The 24,186-nt window shown below is 38.9% G+C and overlaps 1 protein-coding gene across 13 annotated transcripts in view; it reads left to right on the top strand.

Annotated features, from left to right (window-relative positions):
* The window catches only part of HMBOX1 (homeobox containing 1), a 287,753-nt gene that overhangs the window by 194,784 nt on the left and 68,783 nt on the right, over nt 1–24,186 (top strand). For all 13 annotated transcript variants that reach the window (XM_058288066.2, XM_058288059.2, XM_058288069.2 and 10 more), the window contains exon 5: nt 10,293–10,403. In XM_058288066.2, the coding sequence (XP_058144049.1) occupies nt 10,293–10,403 (111 nt within the window). The remainder of the gene's footprint in view (nt 1–10,292; nt 10,404–24,186) is intronic.

Below are 24,186 nucleotides of genomic sequence, written 5' to 3'. Positions count from 1 at the left end.
CCAAATGCAATCACATCAGTGAATATTGCTTACCTAAAATAACCTATAATTATAATGTACTGTATATATTGTTTAATGTTTTTAAAAAATTTATTGAACCATATCACTCATGCATAAACATACATAAACAATAAGTGTGTAGTAGTACTTGTGAACTTACTAAACAAACATGCATAACATCATACAGGGCTTAATACCCTGCATTTTTGTGAAACATTTTTAACAAATGATGAAAGAACATCCTCAAAATGTTACTACTGACCAAAGTATCTTACATTTGGTGTATTTTCTCCCCCTATCCTATTATTATTATATTATTTATACATGAACATACATAAACAGTAAGTGTATGGTAAAAGCTGTGAACTTACAAAGCAAATGTGGATAATATACAGGGGTCTCATGCATCAGTCCTCCACCAACACCTTGCACTGCTGTAAGACATTGGGTACAAATTATGAAAGAATACCATCAAAATCATACTACTATAACTATAGTCCATATCTTACATTTGGTGTATTTTCTCCCCAGCTGACCTTATATATTTTAAAATTACACTGGGTAGGGGTGTGAGAGAGGGATACAAGTTATAATCACAGAAAACACAGTGTATAGTTAGCACAAGTGCTGCAAATAGAGTTCTAATTGCAGGAAAAGACAGTTTAATATGTGTAGAATAGTTAGGGAAAACTGGTAGACAAGATGAACCTAAAAAAATAGTTGGGCAAGAGGAATGGTGATTTCAAAGACAGAGAGATGACAGTATGGTAATAGTATGCAATGTAAAATGAACTGAAGCAGAATTTTGTAAAACATTAAAAACAATGTAAATATTATAAGCTTAGTACTAGATTTTCAATACTTTAAATATCATGGTAACTATTTGCCCTTCAAAGACTGTATGCAGGGAAGAGTAATTAAAAGTATTTTCAAGTGGAGAGCTCAGGTGGTTGAGTGCCTGCTTCCCATGTACAAGGTCCTGGGTTTGATCTCTGGTACCTCCTAAAAACAAAACAAATGAAAAAACCAACTCTCATTGGGGAGCAGATGTAGCTCATTGATTGAGCACCTGTTTCCTATGTAAAAGGTCCTGGGTTTGATCCTTGTTACCTCCTGAAGAAAAAAAAAGTATAGTAAATAAACTGATCTATTAACTTGTTTTAGTAAAATTAATCCCCAAAGGGTCTAATGGTAGTGGATAAAGTGTGGATTTAAAAAGGCCAATTGAAAGTCTGTCATACTGAATAAGGTTTGTTTTGATAATGGCTGACAAATATGATGCTTCAATGAGGATGGAAAGAAACAGACAAATAGGAAAAGCATTGCAAAGATCTTAACTGAATCTGGTGGCTAGGTGGGCAGGGATGAGGGAGAGCCCACACATAGCCCTGACTTGTCTGGGGTCGAGAGTAGTGAGAGTGTCTTGGCAGTACAGGTCAGAAGCCACCAGGGAAGGCTTGCCCCATGGCATCCCCTAGGTGTCAGTCTGCCACTTTCATCTTGTGTGTGCTGTGTGTTTTACTCCCTTATTATAGTACTGCCTTACGTTCCCAAGTATAGTCCTACTTACTCTGTGAAGACTTCTTTGACTGCAGTCTATACTGTTATTCCCATCTTGGAGTCTTCTTTATCACTGATGGCATTTGCCATTGTAATGCTTGATCATTTTTTTTCTGATTTTCAAAAATGTTCCACTTGCCCTAAAACAATTGTAACATTCCAGGATAAGGTCTTTTATTTTCATTTGGATTTTTCCAGCACTTCACATGGTGCCTGTAATAGGTGCTAAAATACTTGATTGCTGAAATAATTTCTCATTTACTTTATTTATAATCTCAAGCATTCAAATCTATTTGTGGACTAGGTACTTAGAAACTATCAGAAGCATCTGAGTTTCTTGATAAACTTTACAACTTCTTAATATGTTGTGTTGGACATGTGCTGCCTAAATAAAGTAGTAATATCTGAGGAACTTTGCATCTCATTTCCTATAATCTAAAATGCAGAGCTGAGAAAATTATGGGTAGAAATATCTTAAGAGGATTTGGATTTAGGCTATAATTTCTAGATACCATCTACCATTGACAAAATGAACCGCCTGTTTTGAAATCAGTTGAATTCACTGAACTGTAATATTCACAGAGTTTTCAACATGCTAGAATTCTTAACAGCTCTTTTTCTTCTGTTACCAGCCTTGTTTATAAAAACAGGTGACTTGAGCTTCTGTACCCCTTTGGCAGCTGGTCACAAGGTGAGGGTGGGGGCCACTCTGGAGGCCTCTCCGTGGTCCGGCCGCCCGGCCTGAGCTCCGTGGTCCGGCCGCCCGGTCTGAGCTCCGTGGTCCGGCTCCCCGGCCTGGGCTCCGTGGTCTGGCTGCGCAGCCTGAGCTCCGTGGTCCAGCTGCCCTGCCTGAGTTCCATGGTCTGGCTGCGGGCCTGAGCTCCGTGGTCCGGTTGCCCGGCTGAGCTCATGCACGGCCAGGAGGGCCCCGGCACCTCCACTGGGGCTGCGGCTGGGTCCAGTGGGGCCTCAGGGTCTGAGCGCCTGCGCTTGTGAGTGGGGACCTGGGGAGGCTGCGCTGGGGGAGGCCGTGGCCTTACCGCAGCGGCGGGAGGCTGTCTACTGGTGCCTGGGAGACCCGGTGGTTGTGGACCCCGGCCCAAGGACCACCCATCAAGGCCCTGCCTCCAAGCTCGCCGGGGGAGACTCCAAGGTGCTGGCGTGCCAGTTTCCAGGAGGGCTGGGTTTCCTTCGTGCCTGCGGCCTGGCTCACCCAGGCCTGGAACGGAGGCCGCTCTGGGACAGGTGGGGGCTGTTCAGCTGGCTGACCTCGCCTGGCCAGCACCTCCAGCTCGGGCCCTGCGCCTGGGGCCCTGGCCGGCGGGCCCTGAGGCTGCTGTATGCACACCCCTCTGCACAGCCCGGGGCTTGGGAGCCTTCTTCTGTGGAGTTGACCGGGTGGACAAGACCTCTGATCTACTGGGCTGCCCCCAGGCCTTCTCCCCTGAAGGCGCCAGTGCAGCCAGAGGGTCCTGAGTGGAAGGTGACTTCAACTGGTCTCCACCGCCAAGGCATGCAGCACTCTGCCATGCAAGGAGAAGGCGGCCGAGCGGGCAGTGGAGTGTCTGCAGAAGGGCCAGGAGAGGGCAGAGGAGCTGTCCTTTCCCTTCTTTGGACACTTGAGTGGAGAGACCCCCACTGAGCCATCTCTCCCAACTTTTGACAGAGACTATTTTGCTACCCTGATGACCTTTCTCTCTCACTCCTCCTTTCGAGGTATATCCTTCTCCTAACCCCTATTTCACTCCTCCAAGTTCTATGTCCCATCTTCTCTTCCCCACATTGATGTTGGGATTCATTTTTATACAGGAAAACAAAACACAACAAAAAATAAAATAAAAATAAAAACAAGTGACAATACGTAACTAAATGCAGACCTGTTCTATGCAAGAAAATGATAAAATTCCCTTCTAGTGCTATTGTAAATTGTTGTACAGATGTTATGTTTTAACTAAGTTTCAGCATACCCACTATAATGGCTACTATTAAAAAGCAGAAAATAACAAGTGTTGGAGATGATATGGAGAAATAGGAGCACTCATTCATTGTCTTCAAATTTCATCCATGTTGTAGCATGTTCTAGCACTTTACTTTTTATGGCCAACTAATACTCTGTTCCATAGATATACCATATTTTATTTATTCATCTGTTGATAGACACTTGTGTTGTGGCTGTACCATTTTACATTCCCACCAACAACGTATGGTAGTTTCTAGTTCTTCAGATCCTAGCCAACACTTGTTATTTTCAGTTTTTAAAATATAATAACCATCCTAGATAGGTGAGAAGTGGAATCTCATTGTAGTTTTAATTTGCATTTTTCATGGCCAAGATTTTGAACATCTTTTCATATACTTATTGGCCATTTGAATATCTTCTTCAGAGAAATGTTCATTCACATCCATGCTACCCCCACCCCCTTTAATGCTCTTAACATCCTTGGTTAAGTTTATTCTTAGTTATTTGCTGTTGTAAGTGGTTTATTTCCTTGACTTCATTTTATTATTCATTACTGGTATATAGAAATACTATTGATTTTTATATGTTGATCTTGTGCCCTGCCACTTTGCTGAATTAATTTATTTTCTCTAATAACTTACAGGGTTTTTTGTATATAGGACCATGTCATCTTCCCCTATATGTTTTACTTTTTTCTTTCCAAATTGGATGCTTTTTACTTCCTTTTTTTTTTTTTTTAAGGAGGTACCGGGGGGAAAGCGGATTTGGCCTAATGGATAGGGCGTCCGCCTACCACATGGGGGGTCCGCAGTTCAAACCCTGGGCCTCCTTGACCCGCGTGGAGCTGGCCCATGCGCAGTGCTGATGCGCACAAGGAGTGCCCTGCCACGCAGGGGTGTCCCGCACGTAGGGGAGCCCCACGCGCAAGGAGTGCTCCCTGTAAGGAGAGCCGCCCAGCATGAAAGAAAGTGCAGCCTGCCCAAGAATGGCACCGCACACACAGAGAGCTGACACAACAAGATGCTGCAACAAAAAGAAACACAGATTCCCGGTGCCACTGATAAGGATTGAAGCTGTCAGGGGAGGGGAGGGGGGTGGAGAGAAAGAAAGAAATCTTAAAAAAAAAAAAAAAAAATTGGAGGTACCAGGGATTGAACCCAGGAGCTCGTACTAGAACGGGTGTTGGATTTTGTCATATGACTTTCTCTGTCAATTAAGGTGATCATGAGGTATTTTTCCTTCATTCTATTACTGTATTACATTATGTTGATTGCAATCTTATGTTGAACCACCCTTACATACCTGGGATAAATCTCTCTTAAATACTTCTTTCCATGTGATGTTGATTTTTGCATCTATATTCATAAGGGAAATTGGTGTATAATTTTCTTTTCTTGTCATATCTTTACCTTGCTTTGGTATTAGGGAGCTGCTGACTTCATGGAATGTGTTTTCAAGCGTTCCCTTCTCTTCAGATTTTTAGAGGTGTTTAAACAGAGTTCATATTAATTCTTCTTGGAATGATAGGTAAAATTCACCAATGAAGCCATCTAGTCCTGGGCTTAACTTTATTGGGATGTTTTTGATTACTAATTCAATCTTTACTTATTGTTCTATTGATACCTTCTATTCTTGAGTCAGTGTAGGTCGCTTGTGTGTTTCTAGGAATTTGTCCATTTCATGTAGGCTATCTAATTTGTTCACATACAGTTGTTCATAATATCCTCTTATAATTTTTTTTAAATTTCTGTCTATTCAATAGTCATGTCCCCCATTCATTTCTGAATTTAGTTATTTGCATCCTCTCATTTTTTTGTTAATCTAGTTAAAGGTTTATTGATTTTATTGATCTTTTCAAAGAACCAACTCTTTGTTTCATTGATTCTCTTTTTTGTTTTTTATTCTTTAATTTACCACCACTCTAATCTTTATTTTCTTTTGCTCACTATAGATTTAGTTTGCTTCTCTTTTTCTAGTTCCTCCAGATGTGAGAGTAGGTCGCTGATTTTATATATGCTTTTTAAATGTAAGCATTTAGGAACTATAAATTTCCCTCTCAGTACTGCTTTTTCTGTATTCCATAAGCTTTGGTATGTAGTATTTTCATTTTTATTCACCTCAAAAGTACTTCATTATTTCTCTTATGATTTCTTCTTTGACCCATTTGTTGTTTAAGAGTACATGTTGAATTTCTGCTGTTGTATGAACTTTCCTGTTTTCCCACTTACTGCTTTCTTGCTTCATTCCATTGTGATCAGAGAACTGTATGATTTTAATATTTTTAAATGTATTGCGACTTGGTTTGTGGCCTGACACATGCTTCTTCCTGGGAAATGATCTGTGTGCTCTAGAGAAGAACGTGTGTCCTGCTGCTGTCGGGTGAGTGCTCCATGTCTGTCAGAGTGGTTGCCTTACAGTGTCAAGTCTTCTATGTCTGTGTTGGTTTTCATCTATATAGCCTTCCCATCATTGAAAGTGATATTGAAGTCTCCATTGGTGTAGAACCATTTATTTCTCCCTTCAAATCTGTCAATATTTGGTTCTTAACTTCCTGTTGTTTTCCTTTGCTTTAGGGGGCTCTTTTTATAGAAGTATTTATCTAAACTTCAGTAGATCTTTCCTTTTCATCCTAGGTGTTTGGTTTTTGTTTTGTGTTTTTAAAAAAATTTTTGTTATAGTACAAACTAAATTTAAATTTTTTCATTTTTAAAATTCTGTCTATAGTATAATACCGTTTTAGTAGTTACCTCTATCCTTTGTTAGAGGTATCCTGGAGTGATTTGGGGATGAGATAGTTATTTCTAGTGGTAAAAATTTGGATGTCTATTTTTTTTACTTCTTAATTTTTCCTCTTTCCTCTGAATTGCTTAGAATTTTAAAAATAATGAGCATGAATTATGTTTGCAAAAAAAAAAAGACTTTCAAAAATTTTTTCATAATATTCCGTAATAATGTAGGGAAACATTCTCATCACCATTGAATATAAAATAGGATAAAACCTTCATTGGAGGACAATTTGATTAGTGTGTATCACAAATTTAAATGCTGCTCTTGTGCTGTGAATCAAGATTACCATTCCTGTGACTCTTTCCTGAAGAAGTATTTATTCATGTATGCAAAGATCTGCGTAGTGTGTTCATTGCACCATTATTTATAATAGTGAACCATTAGCATCAACTGAAATGTCTAATAATAGATAAAATTTCTAATGAGTTTTGGTATATATTTATGATATAGCCATTAAAATGTAGTCATTAAAATGAAAAAGCTATTTATTATGTACTACATGACAAAATTCCAAGCAAGCCATTATGTGATAAAAAGTAAATTATTTATTATGTATAGAATAACCCCAAAGATGTGTTTTGAAAAACTAGGTGTATGTATATGTACACGTTTATTTCTTAAATACATGGAAACAAGTCTGGAAGGATTCACACCAAATAGCCTCTATGATGTGAAATAAGAGAAGAGGTAGGGATAGAAGGACTTTTTTTCTCTGCGTATTTGTGAATTGCATTTTTATAGAGAATACATGCATGTGTTTTGACTTAAAATTTTTTTTAAGCATAACTCTGGTTGCATTGTGGAAATGAGAGCAGCTGCCAAGTAGAAATAGAAGGAAGGCTGTTTGACTCAGCTGTGAAAAAGATCTACTAATGAGATGTTTTGTACTTTGTGTATCTTAGATGTCTTGCTCTTTTCATCAAAGCTACTGCAAAGGGCCAGGCAAGAGAGGCTGAGAATATGACCTGCAAAGTGAGGGTTGGAGAAAACATGAAGTGATTTTTAGGAAGCTAAATTGATTGGATTTGTAAGCATGTGTAATTGAGGGAAAGAGTAGAGTGGAAGATAAGCTTGAGATGAGGACATAGGAATTAGAGCAGCTTTGAGGACATGGATAATGAATTGAATTTACCATGTTGTGTTTGGTATCTATAAGAAATTCTCATGAAACTATCTTGCCAGTGTTTTGGAGGAACAGACTGGTGTTCTGGAAGTCGTTAGCGTCTAGGTGGTATTTTGAGTCCTGATTGTTGGTAGCTGAGATGACCAAGGAAAGAGTGTATGATCTTCCTTGGAGAGATGAGAGCGAGGGAAGACACTGAGAGAGGGGGGCCACGGGGACACTGAGACAGGAGGTGCTGCGGCGCAGCCCCAGACGCAGGCTGAGAGGTGGCGAGGAGAGCACCCAGCGCCTCTGCGGTGAAGAGGCGGTGAGGTCCGGAGCCTCCCACTCGGCGTGCGTGGGCGTGTGCCTGGGGGCTTTAGTGAGCAGGCGTTATGGTGGAGAGCCCCCTAGTGGAGGGAGCTGCGAGGAGTAGAGCGCCTGAGCTCAGCAGGAGAGCGGCACTTCCCTTCTTGGAGTAAGATGTGGTTGCTTTCTGACTGGAAAGTAATCGGGTTAGTTTTGGTCTCTAATGTGTGGAGTTATGCATAAATGGCCCTTCTGCCCGTGAAAAGTAGAAAAGAGGAGGCTTTGAGGCGCGAAGGTTTGTGGAGAATGGCGTGTTCTTCGCCCGCGGGAAGCAGGTGGAGGAGGGTTAGGGACGTCTTCTCCAGAGGACGCCGGGCCGCCCGCGAGGGGAAGGCGCGGGGCCAGCCCCGGAGGAGCCTCCTGCGAGCTGGGCGCACGAGCAGTTACAGGAACCTCGTGTTCCTGTCAGCCGACAGCTTAGGAAAAGCAGTGCGAAATGTGCCATTATACCTTTTTTTTTTCTTTTGCAGTCCCCTTCTGGAAAGAGTACCCGCTTTATTACTTTGTTTTCAACATTTATTGTGTGGAAACTGAGATTAAATTTATAAGGAAGTAGCTCTTAATGGTTTATTTCCTCCTCATACAAAAAAAAAAGACTACAGGAGGATATTTTAACACATTTTTCTCCCTTTGTTTTATTAAATTAATAATTAAACACAGAAAATTGTGGAACAACATATAGAAACAGTTGACATTGCTTACCTCAGAAGGTAGAATTGGAATGGGAAGGCAGAAATAACTTCTTTTTTCACTTGTTTGTTTAACTTATTACAATGATATGATTTTTTATAAAGCAGTTGATGAAGTATGTAGTGTTTGGGAGGACCTAAAAATAAATACGTATTATGAGAAAGATTAAGAAAACAATATGAAAGTATACAATGTAGGAAGAGTCTGCCATTCTATATTCATTGTATAGCTTTGGTTATATATAAGCTTTGGTTACATACTACACAGAACTGCATATAATGCAAAATTATGTATTCTTAAGAAATATATTTTTCATTTACATCATGGACAGCTTTCCATATTGATAAATCTCCAGGTATTTTATTTTATTTTTTTTTTGACTACCTAATGTTTTATAGGCCTTTTTGAAGTTTTTTCTATTAAAGTATAACATAACACACAAATGGTGAGAGCAGTACTAAACACAGCTGATTTAATTACCCCCCCCCCCAATAATTTACATGCTCTTAGAACCTACATACAATGCTAGCTGCCAGCACCTGCATCACATAGATCTTTAATCCATTGGAAAACTGTGAATTACTTGAGAATGTAATTGCTTAGGTATTGGAAAACTGTTTGAATTCACCCTTTGAAAGTGAAAGATGTTACCAATCAGAGAACCTTGCTTCACAGTTTCACCTTTCCTTTAATACTCCCTTCCCTCGTTTCCTCAAATTTGCTTTAACATAGGTTTTTAAAGGTGTAGGAAATTGTAGGAGTTTCCTTTTAATGAGTTAAATGTCATTTCCAGACATCTTGCTTCTTCTCCTATTGTGCATTATAGCGTTAAAACAGGTGTTGGCCCAGGTGATATTCAGTAATACCCAGCTACCATAAGTAACTCCTTGTCAAATATTTAGATATTGTTAATCCTCTGTGGTGGATAAATGGTCTTTTTGAAAGTGCCTTGTGGGCTTATAAGACAGTTTTGTCTTTCCTGTTATTTTTTCCATTGCCTGTTAAATGTTGAATTATTCATTTTTGGAATAGATGTAATGACCACAACGAGCATGTGTTTCTCGTACTAGTAAGTTTGAGACCTGTTTTCTTACTTTCAGGTGTGAAGGTTCTTCACATTTCTAGTTAGTTGCTGTCAAGAATTTCTTAGTTATAGCAGAAAGCTCTCGCTGTCCTGTTCAGTTTTCTGGAAAGCATATGTATTGGAACACCTTTAGCTCTTGAGATTTCTTAAGTAAGCATATGGAAACAAAACTCTAAAAGTCTGACAATTTTTAGATATCTGTACTAATGGTAACAGGATTAGTAATGCCTAAGTGAATTAACAATAAGCCAAAAAACTGTATTGAAGACATTGCTTTCAGTGACCTCTCCATTTCCAACCCTTAAATAATCTTATTAGTATTAATAATGAGCTGAAAGTTTCTGACTTGATTTTTTGCTTCTCAGTCTCTGGTAAAAGTCTTAACGTTCTAAAACGACAGAGGTAGTGGGCAGGAGAGGTGTTGAAGGAGAACAAATATAATCAACTTCTCACAAATAATTACTACTCAGAAATCTTTTCATTTTTCTCATATTCATAGACCTGCTTTGGATATTAATTTTAGAGAACACTGTTAAGTCTTGGTTAATAAAATATTTTCACCGCTAATAGATTATTTCTGAGTACAGTCAGCCTATACAAAGAAGCCCAATATTCAGGAGTCTGTTCAAGTGCAGCTTCCTTACAGAGAGTAAAACACCCAGTATCCTAGAACCAGCAGAACCGTTATTCAATTCACTTTAATTTGAATACCCCCAAAAGCTGTTTCTCTTTCTGCACAGGTATTAGTCAGAGCCGGATCTCTCACTGGCTGTTGCAGCAGGGATCAGACCTGAGTGAACAGAAGAAAAGGGCATTTTACCGATGGTATCAACTTGAGAAGACAAATCCTGGTAAGTATCATTTCCTTTCCTTATTGCATCTGAAACAACATGAACGTAATTAATTTTTTTATTGAATCCATATGCTGACATGTCTTCAATAAGGTACTTTCATACACTTTACTGTTGTGGCTTTATGCAAGAGAAGAATACTTGTTTTAGCTTCCTGGACTGCTCAAGCGAATACCATGCAATGAGTTGTCTTAAACAATGGGACTGTATTAACTCATGCTTTTGAAGTTAGAAGAAAAGTCCAAATCAGAGCATCCTGAAGGCGATACTTGGTCTGAAGAACATGGCGTACTGGAGCTGGCTGCCGGTGTCCTCGGTGTGGGCTCCACGGTCATGTGGCAGTGCAAATGGCGGCCTTTCCTGACATCTCCCTTTGCGTTCAGATTCCACTGACCTTCAGCTTCTGGCTTCCTGTGTCTTTTTTCTCTCTGTCTGAATTTCATTCTGCTTATAAAGGACTCCAGTGATAGGAATAAGATCCATCCTCATTCATTTGGACCACACCTTACAACTGAAGTAATCCTCAAGCAAAGGTCCCACTTACAATGGGTTCACAGTTAAAAGGAATGGATTAAATTTAAGAACATGTTTTTGTGGGGTGCATACAGCTCCAGATCACCACAGTACTCAGCATTGTAATGATTGTAGTTCTCACAGTTATTACTGATTGTAATAATTTATAGTTTAATATCTAATATTATCTAGCCATTTTTACTCCTTCCTCCAAAGTGCCTCTTTGCTTCTTGGTTATATATTAATATTTTTAACCACAGTTTGAAAGAAGGGTCTTGATTGTCAGTGGCTGACTTTCTTTTTCTTGACTATAGGTCCACATATATTCCGTATCTGTTCTTTTTTGTAAATCTTGTTTAATAATATGAATTCAACTTTTTTATTTAATTCAGGCTGTGCCATATCCAGTGATCTCTACTAGTGGTTTTCTTTTATATATATATATATATATATAACTTGCATCTTTCTTTTTCCTTTTAATTTTTTAATTTATTCCCCCCATTGTCTGCTCTCTGTGTCCATTTGCTGTGTGTTCTTCTGTGTCCATTTGCATTCTTGTCAGTGGCACCAGGAATCTGTGTCTCTTTTTGTTGTGTCATCTTGCTGCGTCAGATCTCCGTATGTGTGGTGCCACTCCTGGGCAGGCTGTGCTTTTTTCACGCGGGGCGGCTCTCCTTCTGGGGCACACTCCTTGCGTGTGGGGCTCCCCTATGTGGGGGACACCCCTGCGTGGCACGGCACTCCTTGTGCGCATCAGCACTGTGCATGGGCCAGCTCCACACGGGTCAGGGGGCCCTGGGTTTGAACCCTGGACCTCCCATGTGATAGGCTGACGCTCTATCAGTTGAGCCAAATCTGCTTCCCGTACTAATGTTTTTCTGATTCCCTTGAATTGATCCTTGGATGTAAGAGTGAAGCTGCCATGATGACTCCAAGAGCATTCATAGCAGAAAGCAAATGAATTCTCAAGGAAAAAGATCACAAAAACCTTTCAGTCTAAAGTTGCCAAGAATAGGTAAAACTTATTACAAAAGTACTTTTAACAACTGATTTACAAAGTAAAATCTGAAGCATGTGGCTGACTGATTGAAACGAAGCATTACACTGTCTGGTGGTGGTAAACCTGCTCTCAGGTCTACTTGTGATTGAACTCTCTTCTGTAATACTACAGCACTAAAGTCTCTGTTTACAGACTATTATTGAATACTTTTAACTGAAAATGGTATTACCTCTGAGATGAAACTGAAGACTGTTTATAGAGACTTTTTTTTGGTCTGTGATAAATTTTTCAAAGATCACACTCTGAATCTGATAGGCCCAGGCAGGACAAAACAGAACTGACTTTATCAGCCTCTCTGTAGTGAAATAATTTTCACTTTACCCCACCCCCCCAATTTTTTTTTTTAAGGAAGTAACCGAGGATTGAACCCAGGACCTTATACATGGGAAACAGGTGCTCAACTACTGAGCTACACCTGCTCCCCACCCCCCAACTTTTTATTTTAAAATGTTTCATATGTATGGAAAAGTAAAACTACTAGTACAATGAACATGCTTACCCTCTTCTTAGATATAATGATTGTTAATATTTTGTTATATTTACTTTCTCTATAAAATAAATTAATTAATTAAAAATATATGTTTAGTTGGATGTTTTTTGTTTTCATTTTTGTTTTGCTCTACCATTGAAAATAAGTTACAGACATGCTGGCACTTTATCCCTCCATCCTTCAGCATTCATATCCTAAGAATAGGGATACTCTCTACTACATAAACACAGTCCTGTTATCATACATGAGAAAATTAACAGTGATCCATACTATAATCTAATATCCAGTTCATATTCACTAATCTCTACAAGAATATCTTTTGTAGCTTTACTTAAAAACTAGAATCTGATTTAGATTGACAAATTATAATTTGTCATTCTCCATAGACTCTTAAATCTAGGATCATTACCCGAACTTTTTTTTTCATGACATAAACTTTTCTGAAGCACCTAATCAACAGATGTCTTACAGAATGTTCCACATTCTGGATTTATAGGACTATCTCTTGTTAGAATAAGTTTCTTGTTACATAATTTATTCCTCTTTCCCCTGTATTTCCTTTAAACTGGAAGTTAGGATTGGAGGCTTGATTAGATCAGGTTAAATAAACATTACTGGCAAGAAATTTTCATGGATTATTTAGGGGGACATGTACCAATGGATGTAATGTAATTTGAACTATATAAAAAAATAAACTGAATTGATGGGTAGATGTCATAAATTGAATATAATAAAATATTAACTGGTAGAGTACTGATTTTCACTGTAAAATACTTTAAACTTTACTACATTTTTGAAATTTTTCATAATAAAACATTGGAAAAAATATACTTTATAGGTAATGTTTACCTCATATTGTCACATATCTTTAAGCATATAATGTCAGGTTGTAGCACTATTAAAATGCTAAGTTTGATTATTTTGTTAAGGTGGTGGCTTCACATTTTTGTAGTTTGTAAATAATCTATACATGATACTTTCACAGTTGATGAGTGTCCTCTTGCCAGAAAACATTTCACCAGTGATTTTTTTTTATCCATTGATAATCCTTGCCTGTATCAGTAATTCCAAAGGGAATTACAAAATGATGATTTTCTAATAGTATTCCTTCAACATTTATTAGCTGGCAGTTTTCTGCAAAGAACAGTTTTCCTTGTTTAGGTATGTTTCTGATAAGATGTAGATATACTAGCAAACCTATCAAAATAATTACTTCAATGTTACTATTATTAAATATTCTAAGATAGCACAGTCCTATTGAAATATAGTATAAACAACATATGTAATTTAAATTTTTCTGTTACTAGTAAGGGATCCTGACATTATATTGGGCTTCACTTTTCACGAAGTTTTGGATCATAGAGTGGTTCAACAATGGCAGCGGAGGAATACTGGTATAGGATGTTATTGACAGGTGATATATGGTTGACAGGGAGTTATACAGGGCATATGTCCAGGGTGCATGGTAATGTTTGGATATACTCATAGTGGAAGCAATTAAAAACAACAGCTGGGGGGGTCCTGGGTTCCTGGCCGGGGGTGCTCTGTCGTGGTCCCTAGGGGAGCAGCGGCAGTCCCCCAGGTGCAACGGTAAGGACCAGGAAGGAATGAAGGTCCAAAAGTGAGCCCCTGATACTGATGACTATGCTTGTGAGCCTATATGCCTGAAATAAGAACAAGGCCTAGAGCAGCACTGTGCCTAGGAGTTTCCTCCTGACAGCCTTCATGTTACTCAAATGTGGCCAGTCTCAAAGCCAAACTCAGCATGTAAATGCAATGCCTTCTCCCCAGCGTGGGACATGACACCTGGGGATGAGCCTCCCTGGCACCGAGGGATCACTACCAAGTACCAACTGATGATGCAACTAGAAAATGACCTTGAATTAAAGGTTCAACACAGACCAGCAGAATATCCCTGTCTACATATAATAACAGGAGTTAAAAATGCTGTTTGACCTAAATTAAGGGGGAAATGGAAAGGACAAATGAGTTTATATGGCTATGAGTCTCTAAAAAAGAGTCTGGAGGATGTCAGAAGGATTGCCCTTATGCACACCTGAGCAGAGTCTCAGAGACAGATAAAGTAGGTACAACCCCAGGTATTGGTTCCTTTGAGGGCTAGGGAGACCCATGTCAGTTGGCCCTTCTTTGGAGCTGGTGTTTCTCCGTGATGGAGCTGGACACAGATGGGATCTCTTTTCACAAGGCTTTCATGCTACTTTACTGGAATTGTAGTTGATGCTGGAGTCTAAGATATATCTAGGGGATTTGAATCTCTGGACTGACAATATGATAGCCAGGCCCTAAGCCTCAACAAACTTCAACTCCTACACTCTGATTTATTGGACTTGCCCCACTCAGCTAACATGGAGTTGAAGAATGTCAACCACCACACCATGGAGCTTAGAGTGCCTACAACTGAAAGCAGGAGGATTGCATCCAGTATTCATGTGGAATCTAAGCCTCCTCTTGACATAGAAGTGCAATGGACACAACCAATCCAATGTCCACAGAGAAAATGTGGCATTGGTGTGGAAAAGTGGCCATGGTGGCTGAAGGGTGCGGGGAATGGGAGGAAGAGATGAGATGTGGAGGCGTTTTCAAGACTTGGAGTTGTCCTGGTTGGTGCTTCAGGGACAATTATTGGAAATTGTAGATCCTCCCAGGGCCCACTGGATGGAACGAAGGGAGAGTATGGGCTATGATGCGGACCATTGACCATGAGGTGCAGCAATGCCCAGAGATATACTTACCAAATGCAATGGATATGTCATGATGATGGGAGAGAGTGTTGCTGAGGGGGGCGTGGTGGGGTGGGGGTGGTGGGGTTGAATGGGACCTCATATTTTTTTAATGTAATATTTTTACAAAACGAATAAAAAAAATTAAAAGATGAAAAAAAAAAAGAAAAATCCATAGAGTAAGGTCCTGCAGAACTATTTTCAGAGTTGGGTAGCAGCTGTATTCATTCCTTTTTAGGAAATGGTTTAACTTTTTTTCAATTTCATTGTGACATAATTGACATACAATAAACTGCACGTAGTAAAGTAAAAAAAATAAATTTTTCTAGGGGCCACATTTTTAAAAGTAAAAAGAAACAGCTAAAACTAATTTTAATATTTTAACAAATATATTTATAATCACTGCAACATTTAATCAATACTTTAAGCATTATTGATATATTTTTCCCTTTTTCGTGTGGAATATGGAAAACTGATGTGTATTTTCAACTAAAAGTGCATATCAATTCAGACCAGCCACATTTCAAGCACATAATAACCAAATATGGTTGGTCGCTACTATTTGGGACAGCAGAGTTTTAAGAAATAATCATAGTTAAAGCAACACTTCAAACTCATCTCTAAGCAGTCTTCCCCAAACACATAATTTTTCCCATGGTTCCCAGCGGAGCAAATCAGATGGAGAGAGCCAGACACGCGGAACTCGGCCTGCTGAATAGAACAGGCTGACAGCAGTGCTTCAGCGGGGTAGCAAGGAGCTGCTCCCAGGAGTTTCGTAAGTTTGGTCACATTCCAGACAAGCAGTTGGCCACCAGGGGGGACCTGCAGAGAGATTATTAGCTTGTTCCAGTATGTGTAGGGCAGAATAATGAAGAATTTGGAGGACAGCCTTACTTACCTGTGCTAGGCAAACTAGCCTGCTGTGAGTTCCATAAGAGAAAGATTTTTGTCTCCTGGATCTGGCACCACTGCCTGGCATGTAATCTAATCGTGATTGGTGAAGCTGAGTTTCCACATGGGGTGTCACCAGGCTGGGCTCCAGTCCCAGGCAGGGACAGGACCAAAAGGAATTCACTCGAAGCAAGAGGAAGGGCTAAGGCAGCAGCTCTCAGCCTGGAGCATCGTGCTGCTAAGGGCCAGCACTGATGACTGCAAGTACTATAGGAATCCAGGTTTTAGCACTGGGATAGTGTTCCTCCAAAGCTGGATTTTTAAAAAATTGTCGTTTTTAGTTTTGTTTTTCATCATATGACTCTATCTTGGAACCAGAACCTGGCTCACCCATCATTAGGAAGATTGAGGAAGATGGAGCTAGGCCATCAGGACAGAAAAAGTGGTAAAGGCGACCAGCGTAAACCCAGCTGTGGATTAGGAGCTGCTTTCTTTAAGGAGATTGTGCCCCTTTTAAAGAATAAGTTCTTCTATAGGAAAATAAAATTATATTTAAAGAAGTAACAAATTTTTAAAAACCAAGAATGAGTTCCCCTAATATATTCACTTGCTTTTCAATGAATTGGCAGTATTAACTGTCCTGTTTTTTTAAGGACTTTCTACTTTATATTTGAAAACCAAATCCATACTAGTTTTGAGTTTCTTCAATCAAATTTGATGTTGGACATCGTTTAAAGATAGCTGAAGAGAAGAGGGAAAGTCCATAATTATCATCGGTAATTGGAATGGATAAACAAAATGTGTTACATACTTACAATGGAATATGATTTAGGCATAAAAAGGGGTGAAGTTCTGATACATGCAACAATATGTGTGGACCCCGAAGACATCAAATTGAGTGAAATAAGCCAGACACGAAGGTGCAAATATAATAAGATCACAGTGATATTAAATATTAGAATATGCAAATTCATAGACCCAGAAACTAGAATATAGGTTACCAGGGGCCTATATTCTATTATGCATAAAGTTAATGCTTAAATTATATGGTTTCTATTTGGGGTGATGGAATAGTTTTGGTAATGGATGGTGGTGATGACAATACAACATTGTGAACATAATTATCAGCTCTAAATAATATGTTTGAATGTGGTTAAAAGGGGAAACTTTAGATTGTATATGTTACTACAAAAACATTTTGAAAATAGGACTGTACAACACAAACAGGAAACCCTAGTGTACACCATGGGCTATATAGCTAATAGTACAATTATAATAATATTCTTTCATTACTTGTAACAAATGTACTGCACTAAGGCAAGTTGTTAATAATGGAGTTGGGGGTGGGTATGGAAACTATTTTCTGTTTGAATTTCTGTAAAAGTACAATTTCTCTAATGTAAAAAAAAAAGAATAGTTATATATTAACAATTGAGATTTAATTTTTTAAAACTTATTTGCATTTTCCCCTTTATTATAACAGTTTATATAGCATAGAGTTTGTTCTAGGTAAAATGTGCTTTTATTTTGTTGACTTTAAAAGAATCTTGATTTTTAATTAAAGAATGATATTGTTTGTTCTTTTTCCATGAACACTTTGGATATATGTAGTAGTTTGATAAAGTTATGAATTGCAAAAATAGATATTGGATTATGTTTGTAAATTGGTCTGTACCTGAGCATGATTAAATTGTGATTAGGGCTTTGATTGGGCCATATCAGTAGAGCACTGAGTCCCCACCCACTCACAAATAAAAGGCATGGCAAAGGACAGAGTTGGAGCTTTTTTTTTTTTTTTAAAGATTTATTTATCTCTCCCCTCCCCCACACACTGGTTGTCTGTTCTCTGTGTCTGTTTGCTGCGTCTTCTTTGTCCGCTTCTGTTGTTGTCAGCAGCACGGGAATCTGTGTTTCTTTTGGTTGTGTCATCTTGCTGTGTCAGCTCTCCGTGTGGGCAGCGCCATTCATAGGCAGGCTGCACTTTCTGTGGTGCTGGGCGGCTCTCCTTACGGGGCGCACTCCTTGCACGTGGGGCTCCCCTACATGGGGGACACCCCTGCGTGGCACGGCACTCCTTGCTCACATCAGCACTGCGCATGGGCCAGCTCCACATGGGTCAAGGAGGCCCGGGGTTTGAACCGTGGACCTCCCATGTGGTAGACAGACACCCTAACCACTGGGCCAAGTCCGCCGCCGAGTTGGAGCTTTTTGATGCTGGAGTTTTTGAGCTGGAGCCCAGGAAATAAGCACACAGGAGAAGAACACAGGGGAATAGAGACAGCTCCTTGGACATGGCAGAAACCCTGGGGAGAGAGACAGAGCCGTTCGCCTGACAGTCTGCAGCTGGCCTTGTGGAGAGATGCAAAGTCTAGAGAGCCTCATAGTCTACAGCTGACCTTGTGGAGAAACTAGAGGAGCTTAACCCAGAAAGAAATGAACCCCGGAAAGAGAGGAACCCAGGAAGCCTGAACCCTTGCAGACGTCAGCAGCCATCTTGGTCCAACACATGGAAATAGACTTGATGAGGGAAGTAACTTATGCTTTATGGCCTGGTATCTCTAAGCTCCTATCCCAGATAAATATCCTTTATTAAAAACCAACAGACTTCTGGTATTTTGCATCAGCAACCCTTTGGCTAATACAGTATATTACTACAATGTTTGGACAAAAAGGACTGAAATTAAGTTAGCATTTAAGAACAGCTTACCTACTTTCTAGTCACTGATTGCTTATAGTACATCAGAATCTTCTTTGCAGCAATCATTGCAGAGATAATTAGAATCCAGTGGAAAACTGGTTAAATGTCTCTAAGTAGAGAACTAGTTAAATAAATTAAGGTATATTTGTACAATGAAATAGTATGAGACTATATAGCTTTTTTTTAATGGCAGCTTTTATATGAATTAAGAATGAACTAAATGAATTAGATTGCATAAGGTACAAAACGATATGTGTCACATTATCCTTTCTCTGGGATGCACACACACATATGCTTACATGCCAGGAGCATCTCTGGAAGCTGTGTTAGGAACTGGGGAGAATGCCTCTGTGGAGGGCACTGAGTGATGGGGCAGAGTGATGGAGGGAGCCTGTTGACCATGTAAGCCTTCTGTGGTTTCCCAAATATTATACCATGCATTTGTATTACATAGTTTAACAATACGTATGTAAAGTATAATTAAAGGGGACAAGAACAGCAAAAAAATCAATCTGCTTTGTTACAGCTTAACGAACCTAGGCAGTTAGAGTCCAGACCTGCTACCAGAGATTAAGATGCCAGTGATTTTTATTGATAGGTGGTTCTTTTATTTCACTTTTTTTGTTGTTGTTGTTCAGGACAGACAGCTCTTTAAAGGAAATATAATTAGTATTGTCCTTTTATACATATGCTGATAAAAATATAAAAGTAGTACTTTTTTTCCTCTGTAAATTTAAGCGTTTCGAAAACAAAGTAATGTTTGTGTGTTCTGTGCCTCTATTCCTATGCCTCAGGGCATTTCTCTGTCTGTATACCTTGACTGAAATTCTCTTCTTTTTCAACCTTTTTACTCTGGATCCATTTGAATTGGTTTATTTTGAGTTTCTCTGTAAGTGAACTAAGCAAGTAAAATAATTCATTGGACATTTAGGTTACTGTTACTAATAATCCAATAAATACGTGTATCTAATATAGTTCTCTGATAAACACACTCATCATCAGAATTTCCCAGAATAGCCCAAAGCTTGCCAAAGTGTATGAATTAAGTAGGCTGATGGAAACTGATCAAATACATTTTATCTTTTTTATTATGAAAACATTTACAAGAAAATGCCTATTTTTAAAAGAAGTACTAAATTAAGCATGGAAATCAAAAGTCCCTTTAATCAAATTACACTCAACAGCTTTTTCTCTTGTCTAGTTTAAACATTACTGCAGCAGACAGTGTTCTGGGTTCCTCCTGGCTCACAACATTGATTCTGCATGCTTCTACGTTAAACAGTCAGCTAGAGTTTGCCAAGAACCTTATGCAGCAAGCAGGTGGATCATCTCTGGAGACCAGAAGTAAGCGTCACTCTTTCACTGTTACAGACTGTCAGGGCCTTGGGGAACCATGTGTGAGACGTGGGCGAAGGTGAGAGATTACTTTTGGAGAGGTTGGTTTCTATAAATGCAGTAGTGAGTATGTGTTTGTAGTCATTCTTTTATTAGCTGATTGGGTAAAGACTCACCCAGAACCAACCGTGGTGAGCAAGAAAAGTATCATGATGTGAAGAGAACATTTTCCAAAATTTTTAAATCCTTCAGCAAATATGGAGATTTTTTCTTTTTGTGTTTAGACTTGCTAGATGAATGTGAAACTTTTGTTTTAGTATAAGTCCAGATATAATGTGGAAAAACATGTTTCTGTAAAGGAAACAGGGAGCATGTTTTTCCTTTAAGGATCTTCAGCTAACCCAGAAATCATGTGTTTACCTTCAGAGGAGTTTAAAGTCTTACATCCATTGTTCGTCTGTTAGAGTATTTTTGTATTTCTCTGTCAGAGCCAATCATTTTGAACCCATTCTTGCTTATTCAGTGCTCTCATCATTTCAATAAAAGCAAGATGAACTAAGTTTCTAGAACAAATCTGTGTTTTTTGTTGGGGTATTCCAGAGTCTTTCTTGTGCTATTTTTAGATACTGCTACACTGAAGAAGGAGAAAAAGGAGCACGAAAAAAAATCTCAAAAAATAAAGTGATAATATATTTTAAATTAACTATGTTTACAAATATGAAATTATTCAGTTTCTACATTCCATGCATAAAGTGTCTTGATTTCTTTCAAATTAACCAGGCCACATCTTATTTTTCTCTTTTCTTTTCTTCCCTACTTCCCTCTCTCGCCTTTTCTTTTCCTTCCTGGACAAGTTTATTTCATCTAATTTTACTTCTTTTAGAAAATCTACAAAGTACAGACTATTGTAAAGCATAGTAATATTCTCCATAATCCCTAATACCAAGAAAGGACTATTATTACCAGTTGGTTTATTTCCTTCACTGCTCGCTTCAGTTAAGATTCTCTGTATTCTTTGTTTCTATTTGCACCTGTTTATCACTCTACTTACATACATATGCATGCCATGGTTATAAATGGGGCCTGTTAGTTGGACTTCGCCGACTTAATCCCCTCACTCCTCCCCTCAAGCCCTGAAACTCTTACCCTTTTCCAGCACAAGGCCCTGAGTGTGTGGACCTACAGCTCTGCAATCCGTTGCACCTCTGTTTTGATCAGCCGTGGTAGTAGCTTGGCTCTCTTTTGGATCCCAACTGTAGAACAAAGCTTAGATGATTTTGTTTAGGTAGATGCTGTAATATCTGCTTACTTTCAGAAAAGTACCCAAAGTCTTTGAAATACTGTAGCCCCTATTTCCTATTTAAACTTGCCTAAACTTGTTAACTGTGAATTAAGCGCAGACTTAATTCCCCAATTATTTGGGCAGAATGAAACCCTCTTTCTTGAGCCATCTCAAAAGGAGTTTCAGTTTAGAGTTCCATAGTGAATAGACTAGGAATCTTTTTAGGCCAAAGGTCACCAAACTCTTCTTGTAAAGGGGCAGATGGTAAATTCTTTAGACTCCATGGGTTTTGGGGCCTCTGTCACAACTCTGCTGTTGTAAAAAAAGACAAAACCTCAATGGTGAGTGTGACTATTCCAATAAAACTTTATTTACAAGAATAGCTAGCGGGCCGTATTTTGCCAGCCCTGTTTTAAGCCATGGATCTCTAAAGCTTTTTATGGTGACACTGTTGGTTGTCCATTTGAGAATGAAGTTAAATATTTACTTTACGTCACACACAGCAAGAAATTATGTACGCATTAAAGGTTTAAACACAAAAATGAAAACTATAAAAATATTCTATTATTAAAAACCATATATGAGAGGATTGCGGGAAGATTGACTAACAGGCAGAGCTGAATGCTTTCACAAAAACAATGGAGAAAGAGCCGAAAGCTGTCCAAGGGACCTGTTTTAGGGGTTAGCAGACCAGGACAGTGCTATACAGCTCCCAGGAGGGTGAGGGACAGAAAGATGAAGAAGCCAAAGTGACAAACATGAGTTACCAAGCTGCGGCAGTAGCCAGGAAGGGCTTGCCTCTCCCACCCCCAAGATATTAAGCTGGGGTAAAACCCCTGGATCACTGTAGCCAACTGAGAAGGGAGCAGACATCTTCCTCCCCATCAACTGTTTCAAGAGAAAAGAGAGGGGAGGTCGGGGTGCTTTCCTTCAGTGAATTCGGCCAGCAGAGCCTGCTTTGAATCTTCAATCTTGAGATTCAACACAGGGACACAGGAGAGCCGAGACTGAAGCACCTTTGTGGAATGGCGCATTTACGAGCGCCATCTGCTGATCAGTCTGGAAAAGCATGGATAAAAGCTGCATGCTCTGTATCCAACCCCTGGGAGAAAAGCTGCACCCTACTAGTGAGTCCCTGGCCTGATTTTGAAAACTTAAGCTGGGCAGTTTTAAAGATCAAGGAAAAGTTGAACCAAATATCAAAAAAGAGCTGTGGAAAAAAAAATAGGGAAGAGAGAAAATTAGGCAAATTTTCCAACATACTCAGATGCCTAGACATCAGCAAAAAATTACAAGCCATACTAGGAAACAGAAAGAGATGGCCCAGCCAAAAGAACAAATCAAATATCCTGAGGAGATACAGGATTTAATAAAATTAATCAGTGATAATCACACAACTCTTCTAAATCACTTCAAAGATTTTAAAGAAAATATGACTAAAGAAATAAAGGCTATTAAGAAGACACTAGGAGAGCATAAAGAACAATTTGAAAGCCTGCAAAGAAAACTAAAAGACCTTATGGGAATGAGGGACACAATGGATGGGATTTAAAAATACATTAGCTACAGATAAGAGCAGATTTGAATTGCTTGAATTCAGAATTAATGATTTAAAAAACAGAACATCTGAACTGGAAAAGATAGAACAGAAAGAGAAGAGAATGGGAAAAATTCAACAAAGTCTCAGGGAATTGAATGACAACACAAAACACGCAAACATTTGCATAATTGGTGTCCCAGAAGAAGAGAATATTAAAGGGACAGAAAGAATTTATTTGAGGAAGTAATGATCAAAAACTTCCCAACCATTATGAAGGATATAAATATCAATATCCAAGAAGGAAAATGCACCTGAAACAATATATCCAAATAGACCTACCCTGAGACTCCTACTATTCAGAATGAAAATGTCAGAGATAAAAAGGGGATTCTGAAAGCAGCAAGAGGAAAGCAAAGCATCACATACATGGGAAACTCGATAAGATTAAGCACAGACCTCTCATCAGGAACCATGGAGGAGAGAAGAAAGTGGTATGATGTATTTAAGGTACTGAAAGAGAAAGACCAGCCAAAATTCTGTATCCAGCAAAGCCATTTTTCAATAATGAGGGTGAGTTCAGGGTCTTCACAGACAAACAAAGCTGCTTGAGTATATTACCAAAAGACCAGATTTGCAAGAGACTCTAAAAGGGAGTGCTGCAGCCTGAAAGGAAAAAGCAAGGGTGAGAGATTGGGAAAAGAGTCAAAGAATGTAGATTATTAGAAAGGATAAACTAAAGGATAAGAGGACTGACAATAGAATGATATCACAACAGAGAGTCGAAGGACAAATTGGATGAAGTAAGTAATGCCTTTACAGCAATAACACTGAATGTTAATGGATTGAACTCCCCAGTCAAAAGAGAGAGACTGAAGAGTAGATAAAAAATGTGAGCGGTCTATGTGTTGTCTACAAGAGACCTATCTCAGACATAAGGACACAACCAGGTTAAAAGTGAAAGGTTGGAAAAAGGTATTCCATGCAAATAGTAACCAAAAAAGAGTTGGAGTAGACCAGATAAATATAAAATAACAGTGTAGTATCTGAACAATAATTACTCAGTGCAGCTGGCATATTGTTCCTGTGATCAGTATTGTGTAATTTTTTTCATACAAAATAAACACTTTTAGCTGAGGAGGGCTGGAGAAGAGATGTAATTTTGGATACTTCATTTTTATTTAACTCTTTCTTATTCGTACTCTTCAATTAAAATAACCTATCTGGATCAATAAT

This window comes from Dasypus novemcinctus, chromosome 25 (genome assembly GCF_030445035.2).
Source record: "Dasypus novemcinctus isolate mDasNov1 chromosome 25, mDasNov1.1.hap2, whole genome shotgun sequence".
Classification (NCBI taxonomy): domain Eukaryota; kingdom Metazoa; phylum Chordata; class Mammalia; order Cingulata; family Dasypodidae; genus Dasypus; species Dasypus novemcinctus.
The sequence above is the reverse complement of the archived record's forward strand: the minus strand, read 5'-3'. Positions and strand labels throughout refer to the sequence as shown.